Source organism: Canis lupus, chromosome 4 (genome assembly GCF_003254725.2).
Source record: "Canis lupus dingo isolate Sandy chromosome 4, ASM325472v2, whole genome shotgun sequence".
NCBI classification, from domain to species: domain Eukaryota; kingdom Metazoa; phylum Chordata; class Mammalia; order Carnivora; family Canidae; genus Canis; species Canis lupus.
Window position 1 is genome coordinate 32,863,050 of NC_064246.1, and position 10,936 is coordinate 32,873,985.

Below are 10,936 nucleotides of genomic sequence, written 5' to 3' on the forward strand. Positions count from 1 at the left end.
CTCGTTTATAGGAGCCAAGGCTCCCGGGGGCCACGGTGTCAGCGCCCCAGGCTGTCCCCGTGGCCCACGCTGCTCGCCAGGTCTTGTGCAGGCCCTGGGAGGAGGCGCCCAGCTTGCTAAGGATGGAACAGAGGAGACCTCAGGGGTCCCACTCTGAGGCACGTAGCTGCTCAGTCCCCGGTCCGGGCTGGGATTCATTCGACGACCACGGCTGACTTCTTCCCCCGATGCTTGTGAGGTCACGTGTGGAAGGGCCTGGCTCCTGCCCAGGCCTCAGGCACAGCTGCCGCTCCAGCCCCGCTCTGCCCCCCACCACCCCCCTTGGTTATGCAACGCTCTTCTGACTTGGCTCTGGGCCACACACCGTTTGGATTCCGTGACCTTAATCCTGCCCGACGGGGCCGAAATGAATGAGGAGCCGTTGCATTCCGGCCTCACAAAGGCCGCACTGTCCTGCTGGTGAATGGGTTCCTTCTACTTGGGCCCCAAGCACAGTTCAGGGCCGGGGCCCCCAGAAGGAGCACCAGGTCTAGCGTGATCACCTGCGTGTGCCAGCACGTGGGACGGCCCTTTAAAAGGTGGGGCCCGGCTAGGAGAGCGGAGGAGAGCTGGGCCCGCCTGGGAGAAGGGTCCAGCATGGCAGATTCTGGGGCCCTACCCGCCGGCTTCGGGGAGCTGGAGGTGCTGGCTGTGGGGACGGTGCTGCTGGTGGAAGGTGAGCCAGGAAAGCGCTGGGTGGAGTGGGGACCAGGGGCCCCGGATGCAGGCCACAGCTCTGGAGGTGACAAGGAGCCCGACTCCTCCGTGCCCACACCCATGGGGCACCCAGCGGGTGCACCTGTGGGATGCAGGCTGCAGCTGGGAGCCGAGCAAGAGAGAGAGAGAGAGAGAGGCGCCAGGCCCAGGGAGTGAGGGCAAAGGCCATCTGCCCGGAACATGACCATGAACCAGGGTTCAGGCCTTTTCATTCCCTCCAGCTGGGAGAAAGTTTAATCCACTCCCCGGAAATCCCACTAAGAATCCCATGTAAGCTCAGGCCTCCGGGGAGGCTCTGGGGACACGCAGCTCTGTCACCTGCTCTCTGTGTGGTTGCAACCAAGTCAGCCCGGTTCTCTGACCCCAAGTGGGGGCCGGGGGCGGGAAGTGCCTACCTTGATAGATGCTCGGGATTTAACTTCCTTTGCCCCCATCCTGTCCAGCTCCACCCTCCCACCCCCGCCCCCCATCTCCATTCCCCAGCCCTAAGCATTTCCAGTCCAGGGGCTACCTGGCTCCTTGAGATCCCTGCCTGGGCCCAGAGGTGGGACTGCAGACCTGGTGCTGGGTCAGCCCATGACTGGGCTAATAGGGAGCATGGCCCTTGTTCACAGCAGATCCACAGAAACAGCCCGCTTTGTCAGCCGGGCGAGTGGCCCCGGGGAGGCTGGTGGTGGGGGCTCAGGACGCCACTATCTGGGAGCCCTCCCTCTTTTTTAGGAACCCTACAACCTAGCATCCCTCTCATCCTCCAACAGGCCTTGAAATCGTATCACTTTAAATCACTGCACATGCCGTTCCCTTTTTCTAGAATGCTCTTCTCTCCCCTGTCCTCCTAGTAAATAAACACTGGGAGTTGCAAAGGCAGGATCCTTCCCGACTCCTCCCTTTGGACAGGGAGGCCAGGGTTCAGAGAGCAGGAGGAGGGAGGGACCAAGCTGAAGCTCGAGGTCAGGTGTGTGCCACCCGAGGTTGGGCCCTCAAGCTCACTCACCAGCTACCAGGCAGCTCCAGCTCACGCCTCGGGCCCCTCTCTCAGGCCCTCCCTCGGGCCCCCCTCCCGGGACTCCCTTGGGGGCCCCCCTCCCAGGCCCTCCCTCGGGGCCCCCCTCCCAGGCCCTCCCTCGGGGCCCCCTTCCCAGGCCCTCCCTCAGGGTCCCCTTCCCAGGCCCTCCCTCGGGCCCCCCTCCCCAGGCCCTCCCTCGGGGCCCCCCTCCCCAGGCCCTCCCTCGGGGGCCCCCCTCCCCAGGCCCTCCCTCGGGGCCCCCTTCCCAGGCCCTCCCTCGGGGCCCCTCTCCCAGGCCCTCCCTTGGGCCCCCCTCCCCAGGCCCTCCCTCGGGGCCCCCTTCCCAGGCCCTCCCTCGGGGCCCCTCTCCCAGGCCCTCCCTTGGGCCCCCCTCCCAGACCCTCCCTTGGGCTGTCATGCAGCCCTCAGGGCGCTGTTTTGGAGCTAAACAGACATGAGTCTGGGCACCAGCCCCGCTCCCCGGCTGTGTGCTTAGGGCAAGTGCGGTAGCCCCTCGGAGCCCGGGTCCCCGCTGCGCGCGGGGAGCACAGCGTCCAGGTGAAGGCCCGCCGGGGCGTCCCCGGAACGTTCTCGACCCTGTGCCCAGCCTGTGTTAAGTGTCGGCAGCTGTCGGTGAGGGCAATCGTTCCAGCAAGAACCCTGCGGCCGCCTACTGGATCCCCCCTTCTTGAGGAAGGAGGAGGCGGGATGTGCGTCCTCGGCCAGGGTCTCGCCCAGCCAGCCCCTCCCGGCAACGTGATCGGCACCAGCCACGTCGCTGAGCACGGGGTGGGTTGGGGGGCAGCTTGCTGAGGCCCCAGGCCCTGCTGCGGCCCCCGGTGGCCTCTCCAGCCCTGACGCCAGCCTCTCCCTTCCTTCCAGCTCTCACTGGCCTCTGCCTCAATGGTCTCACCATCCTCTCTTTCTGCAAGACCCCGGAGTTGCGGACCCCCACCCACCTGCTGGTGCTGAGCCTGGCTGTGGCCGACACTGGGATCAGCCTAAATGCTCTGGTCGCAGCCATATCCAGCCTCCTCCGGTACCAGGCACCCCCCTTCCCTGCCCTCAGGGCCTGGCCTGGGGCCTGACCTCCGGGCACCGGGCAGCCAGGCCAGAGTCACGCTTCCCACCTGCAGAGCACTGCAGGGCCAGGACGGGCAGGCCGGAGGAGGCTGACCCTCAATCCCAGGCAATCCCGGCAGAGCCTCGGTTCTGGAGCACAGGGGCTGCTCACAGAGCTCGCTGCCCGTGGGGATTCCCAGCGGGGGCCCTGTGGTCAGCCTCGATTGGAGTCCTGGCTTCCGTGTTGCTATCTCTTGACTTCTTCTGGAAGCTGAGTATTACTACCAGACTCACTTATTATTGTTTGGAAATGACTTAAACCAACACCTGGCACCCAGGAAGCCCACCCAGGATTGTTTGTAAAAGCCAAAGGGATTTTGACAAGTGTCTAAAACCTCCTTACCTGCAAATCAGGATCTTTCTTTATTTTTTTTTAAGATTTTATTTATTTATTCATGAGAGAGAGAGGCAGAGACACAGGCAGAGGGAGAAGCAGGCTCCCTGCATGGAGTCCGATGCAGGACTCGAACCCGGGACCCTGGGGTCGCGCCCTGAGCCGAAGGCACATGCTCATCCACTGAGCCCCAGGGGCCCCTAAACCAGGATCTTTCAACACGGTGTCAACCAGATTGTTTTCTGAAGCGCCCTGAACACTTCTGCCCTGATTCCAGGCACTCGAACGGGGGCTGGAGCCCACCGGAGGGCTTGGGCTCAGGCTCGGGCTCGGGCTCGGGAGCTGATGAGTCTGTGGGGCCAGAATCCGTGAGGATTCCTTGCCCTGATCTCCTCCTGCTCCTCGCTGGATTCGGTGAGGGAGGCAACGGGAGCTTTTACGCCTGCTTGGCCCAAGGGGCTGAGGCTGGGGAGCCCTGGGCCTCCCCTGTGACCTTGCCTCCGTGTGCCCTCTGACCTTGGTGCAGTGCCCCTCCCTCTCTGAGCCCCGGGGTCTCCGTCTATAAAGGCACAGGCTTTCCTCCCGGGATGTTCTATGTCCTGGGCTGGAGGCTTCCAACCACCCAGACACCCCGTGAGGTGCAGCGGAGCCCACAGAGCCCAGGGCCTCTCCACCCATTCACCCCCGGGACTGGGCCTCTGGGGCCCCTGTTCCCTGCAGGAAAAGCAGATAACGAAGCCCTGTGTTCTGGGGAGCTGGGCGCACATTCAGGAGGGTGCCTGCCCTCCAGGCTTCTGCGGGGCTGGGCTGGGGCAGGGGGAGGGCAGAGCCGGTCGGCAGCGTCACTGCCCCGTGTCTCCGCAGGCGCTGGCCCTACGGCCCCGACGGCTGCCAGGCCCACGGCTTCCAGGGCTTCGCCACGGCCTTGGCCAGCATCTGCAGCAGCGCGGCCCTGGCCTGGGGGCGCTACCACCACTACTGCACCCGTAAGTCTGGGCGCCCGGGGGAGGCATGTTTACGATGAGCGCAGCCGTCAGTCGGGACAAAGGTCCGCTCAGTGTTTCCCAACCCCAGGGACTGGGTGGACGTGAGTGTCCCTAAGCGTGGGGCGTGGGCGCAGGAGGGAGGGAGGCAGCTGCCAGCGCACCTGCTGGGAGGGCCTCAGGCAAGGCAGGAGTCGTCTCTGAACCTGTGCCTCTTCTAAGAGCGGTTTGTGTGAGCAACCTCCCCGCTTTGTTCTGAAAGTCAAGTGAGATCATGGGTAGAGCGCAAGCCCCTGCAGACAGGAGCTGTTGGGGGCAGAGGCAGCGTGCACGTGCGGGGGGGACGTGTCCCTGCACCCACACTCCCGCGGCACCTCCCCCGTGCCAGGCGCCCGGAAGGCCAGGCCAGCCCTGCACTTCCCAAGCTCGCCCTCCCACCCTCGCCTTCATAATTGGCCGGATCACCGGATCACCCGCTCCGCTCCGTTAGGGACTTGATTTTTTTTTTTCTTCAAAGGGATTCATTTAAAAAAAATTTAAACACCCGCTCTAGTCTCATCCTAAACAGTGTCTCTGAGATCACGGCCTTCGTGTCCCTATGATTGTAGTACGGACGCGCTAGAGTAAAAGCCACGCTCACCCGGCGCTGCCCGGAATCCCGGCTGCCATCGGGGCTGGGTGAACACACTTCGGGGAGCCGGGGCTCGGCGCGCCCTTGTTGCAAACTCCAACACACAGACTGGGAAGCGGAGGCTCGCGGCAGTTACGGAGCTTGCCCAGGGCTGCAGCCGCAGGGACAGTGGGCCCCGGGCAGCCTCCCCCACTGTGCAAGGCCTGGGCCCGGGGCACGCCCGGGAAGCCGCAGGTGCACCCCCGCCCCGGCAAGTCCCACACCCTCGGGGACCAGGACAACCGCCTCTGCCGTATGGGGTCCAGCGGCCCCGCCCCATGTGACCTTGGCACGCCTCTCCCTGCCACTCCTACCTGCCCGCCCGGTGCTCTGTGCACACATGCACACACACACAGGCCTGTGCGCTCACACACGCGAGTGTGCCCAGGGCCCGCCTTCTCCACCTCAACGCGCGGCTGCCAGTCCCCACGTCTTGGGCAGAGTCCGTGCAAACAGCGTCAAGATGAGGGAGCCATAGGCCTGGTCCTCTGTGCTGCTCAAACCCCACACCGAGTCCTGCCCTGTGCCCTGCGGCCGCACCCACGAAAGAGCAGGAGCCGTAAACCACAGGCGGGCCGGGGAGAAGGGGACACGGATGGGGCCGCTCAGCGCGACCGAGGCCTGCCATCCACACCCAGGTGGCCCCAGCTCCAGGTCAACATTCCTCAGGGGGTGTCCTGGCAGCGGGGATGGTGACCTGTGTCTGAGCAAGGGCTGGGGGCGACGGTGGGTCCCTCCCTAGCCACCCCCCTGAACCACTGCCCGTGCGCCTTCCCCAGGTCAGCTTTGGGAAGCGTGACCGACCTCCTCGTGGCTCCCCAGGCCCTGTCCCCGTCCCCGTCCCTGTCCCCGTCCTCCAAAGCAGGTGGTAGAGAGCATCTACTTGGAGACCTTCATCCCCCCCGTCATCTCTTTTATTCTTCACGACAGTCCCCTGGGACAGGGATTTTCATTACCATTTTGTGGAGGAGAAACTGGGGGTTCACAGGACCTCATAGCTGGTCCGAAGCGCTAAGCTAGTCGCACCAAAGCCAGGATTCTGGAACGTTCCGTGAGAGCATGAGGTCCATTCTGGGGGTGCTCTGCCCAGCCAGCACCTCCTCCTGCCCCCCGCCTTTCTCTCCCGCAGGCGGCCAGCTGGCGTGGAACACGGCCATCTCCTTGGTGCTCTGCGTGTGGCTGTCCTCCGTCTTCTGGGCAGCCCTGCCCCTCCTGGGCTGGGGCCGCTATGACTATGAGCCTCTGGGGACGTGCTGCACCCTGGACTACTCCAGGGTGGACAGGTGAGGAGGGAGGAGCGGCTGCACGGCTCCCTCCCTTGGGAATCTTTGCTTTGAATCCTCACGACCCCAGTGTCACAGCAGGAAGTCCGAATGGGGAACTGTCAACATTTGCCAGACAATCTCAGCTCCTTGGTCTCCATACCCACTTGCACGTTGGCAGCGGGACTTGGGAAAATGCATTCGGAATGCTGGCCAAGCAGCAGGCATGTCATGCAAACTTGGGGGTATACAGTTGTGCCCAAGAAGGGATGTTCCCCAACGAGCTGTTGGCCTGCGCCGGTTACAACAGTCGCCAAGCCCCATGGCCCCTTCATCCCGGCTCCGACTTGAGCAGCTTCTAAGGAGAGTCGTGTCCCTTGTTCAGGACAGTCCAAGGATGTTAAGGTCTTTGCGTTGGGAGCAACCTCCTTGACTTAGGGTTGAGTTCTCTGAAGCTCCAGAGCATCTGCTTGAGGGGCCGAGCCCTAGGGAGACAAGACTGATGCATGTTGGCCCCCACATCATGGAGCCTGTGTCTATACTGCCCCATCCAGTGGCTCTGAGGACACCAGGGCTGAGGGAGACGCTTGAGGGGTCATCTTGGGGAGGGGCCACATGGGCTCCAGCCCCCCTCTTGCTTCTGCTCATCTGCTCTTACTCGTGAAGCTTCTGGCCCTGATGACAGGCTTTCCGGGGGAAGCCTACTTGAGAGCCCAAGCTGGCACACGTGTCCTCCCAGGGCACCCCCACAGGCATCCTCCCCACCAGCACCCAGGCCTCAGGCAGCCTTTCCCCTACCCCTCCCTACTGGGCAGCACCAGGATGAGGCGCGCTTCCCTTCACAGAATGGGGCTCAGCCGTCCTGTGACTCCCACCTGTTCCCAGTTTCCAGTGACACCCGCCCCCCCCCCCCCACCGCCCCGGACCCCAGGTCCTCCCGGGATCCTTCCGATGATTTCTCCAGCGACGGTGTCCACTCAGATCCCTGTGCCAAGGACACTCCTTGAGCGATCCTCCCTCGAGGTCCGTTGACATAGCCCCCATTTGGCAAACATGTTTCCCAAAGTGACGCATCCTGTCCTGTGAGTGGGGCGCGTACAGAAGGCAGCCCTGTGCACCTGCGCTGCCCATCAGGGGTTTGGGGGGGCTTGTCCTCGACCCAGCCCTTGGGCTCCTAAAGGCAAGTTCAAGGAGGACCTGGTGGTCCCTGTCTCTGCGGGGCGTCTGCCTGGGACCCGGGAGCAGCTCCTCCCAGCAACGGCGGCTGCGCCTCCAGGGACAGCCGACCTGGCCGGGGACGCGGTCCTGACCCCGTTCCCGCCCTGCCCGCAGGAACTTCACCAGCTACCTCTTCACCATGGCGTTCTTCAACTTCTTCCTGCCTCTCCTCATCACGCTCGTGTCCTATCGGCTCATGGAGCAGAAACTCAAGAAGCCTGGCCACCTCCAGGTGAGGACGTGCTCCCCGAGAGGGAGTCCCTCTGTCCCCGTCAGGGACCACCCAACATGTGAGAGCTCGTGCCTTGGGGTTTTCCGGGTTTGCGGTGGGGAGCAGAGCTTTCAGCACCCACAGAGCCCAGGGGTCCCCGTTGCCGAGCATCACCAAGCGCTGGGAGGAGGGGGCGGGGCCGCTCAGACTCATGCACCCCGGAACCTGGAGCGCGAGGGCCCCGACACCTGTCGTCCCTCCCAAGGGTTTCTTTTTTTTTTTTTTTTTTTTCCTCCCATGGGTTTCAAGGTTGGAGCGGAACCCCAGGCTTTTCCGACGCTCCTTTTAAGTTGCTCCGGGATGTTTAATTCCGTCTCAGGCGTGGGCTGCTGTGACCACAGCGTGAAATCGCACCCGCAAGCCCATCCACCCGAGGCAAACCAGACTGCGGAATAAGCCCTTCTGGCTGTTTCTGAGTTTCTGCATTGATAGTCCCTTTCCACAGGTCCCTTGTGTCACCCGGACAATCGCTGGCAGACGAGCCATAAGCGCCAAAGCTTTGATTACAAAAAAATCAGGGACTAGTACCATGGTCTGCGCACCTCGCCGGTTCATCTTTGCAACCGCTCTCGGGGTGGGAATGGGGGGGATTGTGATCATGCGATGAGCCCCGAACCCAGGAGTGACAGGCTAGGCTCACACCCAGGCCCGGGGCTGCAGGGCCCACGTGGTCACCGTGCGTAAAGAAACAATCTTTGCTGAGACACTTAATTTGCCATATTATTATTTTTTTCCTGTGACTTGGAAAAAGACGGTACAAATCGGGGGCTGCCGCTGAGGAGCAGCCCTGGGCCCCGGGGAAGTCGTTTGCACAGCCCAGGGTTCCCCGAATAGAGCGCAGGCCAGAGAGGGTGTGTCTCCTCCACCCCGTCCCTGCCTCCAGGTTGGTGGACGTCATCAAGCCATTTTGGCAGACGTGACCCCTGGGGCCGGGCAGGCCGGCGTGACAGGTGCCAGGGAGGCCGCCTGGCCCCGAGCCGCTCGGCGGGCACAGCACCTTCACCCACCTGGCCCCTGGGTCCGACCCCCCTCCGCAGGTGAGCACCACCGTGCCAGCCAGGACGCTGCTGCTCTGCTGGGGCCCCTACGCCCTCCTGTACCTCTACGCCACCGTGGCCGATGTGCGCTCCGTCCCCCCGAAGCTGCAGATGGTACGGACACCTCGCCTGCCCGAACTCCCTCCACTTTGGGGCCTCTCGTCTCTCCCCATCTCTCTCTGGGCTCCTGGTGGTCTCTTCCCCTCTCCCTCCGGACACTCAGAGCGCCTTGGCCATCGGCTCATCTTGGGGGCCACACGGGGCTGCTGCTTGGCATTGCCTGGGCCCCACGTCCCATGACAGGGACAGGGACGGGGCAGGGACAGCCGGCCAAAGCCGGGACTGCTGCTCGGGACAGAGCGTGCTTCTGCGTCGCCAGCCAACCAGCGGGAGAAGCCTTGGGGGCTGCAGAACCAGCCCCGCGGAGATGCCAGGAGGCTGCGGGGTGGGGGCTCACCAGGGGGGACCAGGGCGAGGGGCCGAGGCTTCCTCCCTGAGCCCTTGTGTCACGACAGGTGCCTGCCCTCATTGCCAAAGCAGCGCCCACGATCAATGCCATCCACTATGCCCTGGGCGGTGACATGGTCCACGGGGGACTTTGGCAGTGCCTGTCACCGCAGAGGAGCCAGCCGGACCGCGCGCGGTGAGGCTCTCCGCGGGGCTGCTTGGCCCTGGGCCCACGCCTGACGCCCTGCACCGACCCCTGTGCTCGGATGCTGCCCGGGAGCCCTGCCCAGCAGCCGCGCTCCACACCTGCCCCCCCCCCGCCCCGCCCCCAGGATGGCCCTGTTGGGCTTGGCCCTGGGTCGGACGCTGGGGACTCAGACAGCACCAGGCTGCATGAGAGGACCCGGGACCTTGGAGCCAGACAGACCCGAGGTTCCATCACCCCTCCAGAGGCTGAGCGGCCTCGGGAAGGTCACTCTCTCTGCACCGGGCTTCCTGACCCGTGACCTAAGGGCTCCCCGGGGCAGCTGTGAGGTCTAAGCAACAGGGTGTGTACTCGCCACCCACGCAGAAACTCACGGCAGCAGCTTCAGCGCTCGGGGTCCTACACAGAAAGGGGTGAGAGCCTCGTGTTGTGTGTGGGAGCGCGACCCAGGCTCTCAGCGTTCAAATGCCACGTATTAAATTGAGAGCTGGTGCAAGCGACGGGGCTGTGCATGCGTCTGTCCCTGGCTCGTGAGATGTGAAGGCAGAAATGGTGACTTCGCCGTGCGGAAGGGGCCAGGACGTTACCTGGCACATTAGGTGCTCACTGACAGCCCCCAGCGCCCGTCGGTCAAAGACAGTGAGCTGCATGTTGCTCAGTTGCCAGCATTTAAAAAAAAAATCGGTAAAATTTATTTAAAAGTCCAGATGTCTGAAGAGGCCCCAGCAGCCTGGCGGAGGTTCCGTGGTGACCGTTTGTAGGACTCGGGGCAGCTCTCCCCTTTGCCCAGGGCTTGCCCCCTTCCACCAGCTGTGCATGTATAGTCCCTGCAGAGCATCTGTGTTTGTGACAGTGAGGCTGGGTCCCCGTCCCTGGATGCACATCTGTGCTTCCAGCAGAGTCTGCATTTCCGCGATGAGGTGCAGCAGGTGCAGAGGCCCGGGTGGGGCCCGATACCCTGCAGGGAAATGGGGGTGGTTGGCAGGGTGCTGGTGGGCGGGCTCCGCAGGAAGTCTGATGACCAAGAGACAGCGGCTGCTCCAGGCACCTTGCATGCGGGAAAGATGAAGGCTCAGGCCCCAGATGCTGAGCGGGGAAGAAACAGGTCCCTGGGGGCAGGGGCAGGGTGGTCATGACATAGCATCTGGGCTCCCTGTTACCAAGACCTGCCTCTCAGCTTTGCGGATGCAAAAAATCAGGTCACAGAGATATAACTGCACGGGAGGCCGGTTCAGTCATTTTGCAAAACCCAGTGGCGTGAATAGGGCCACAACCTTCCCCACAGCTCTGTCTTCTAGTCTATTCCATGGGCTGGGTGCTGTAGAGACAAGATGCCACCCAGCCTCCCTCCAAGGCCTGTCGGGGTCTTAGGCCTTGCGGTGGGAGCTGAGAAGGCAAGTCCTGGGGCCGCGTGGCTACAAGGTGAGGGTGTCCAGAGCCCAGAGGTGCTGACCCTGCCCCACAGCCCGTGTCCTAACTGTCTTTACTGTCTTTACTGCCTGCCCTTCACCTGCCACTAGAGACACTAACCCCGGAAGGTGAGACAAGGAAACAGTGAGAAGAGGAGGGAGGTGACCCCCAGACTTGAGAGAAGAGGGGGAGATGAAGAGGCTGAAGATGCCGGG

The 10,936-nt window shown here is 63.4% G+C and overlaps 1 protein-coding gene across 1 annotated transcript; it reads left to right on the plus strand.

Moving 5' to 3' along the window:
- The first annotated feature begins 390 nt into the window (after positions 1-390).
- RGR (retinal G protein coupled receptor) lies at positions 391-9,811 on the plus strand. Its single transcript, XM_025434986.3, has 7 exons — positions 391-715; positions 2,645-2,801; positions 4,083-4,204; positions 6,001-6,154; positions 7,466-7,583; positions 8,660-8,773; positions 9,175-9,811. Exons 1-7 carry the CDS (start codon positions 637-639, stop codon positions 9,304-9,306), a joined length of 876 nt encoding a protein of 291 aa, XP_025290771.1. The 5' UTR covers positions 391-636; the 3' UTR covers positions 9,307-9,811.
- Positions 9,812-10,936: the final 1,125 nt, after the last annotated feature.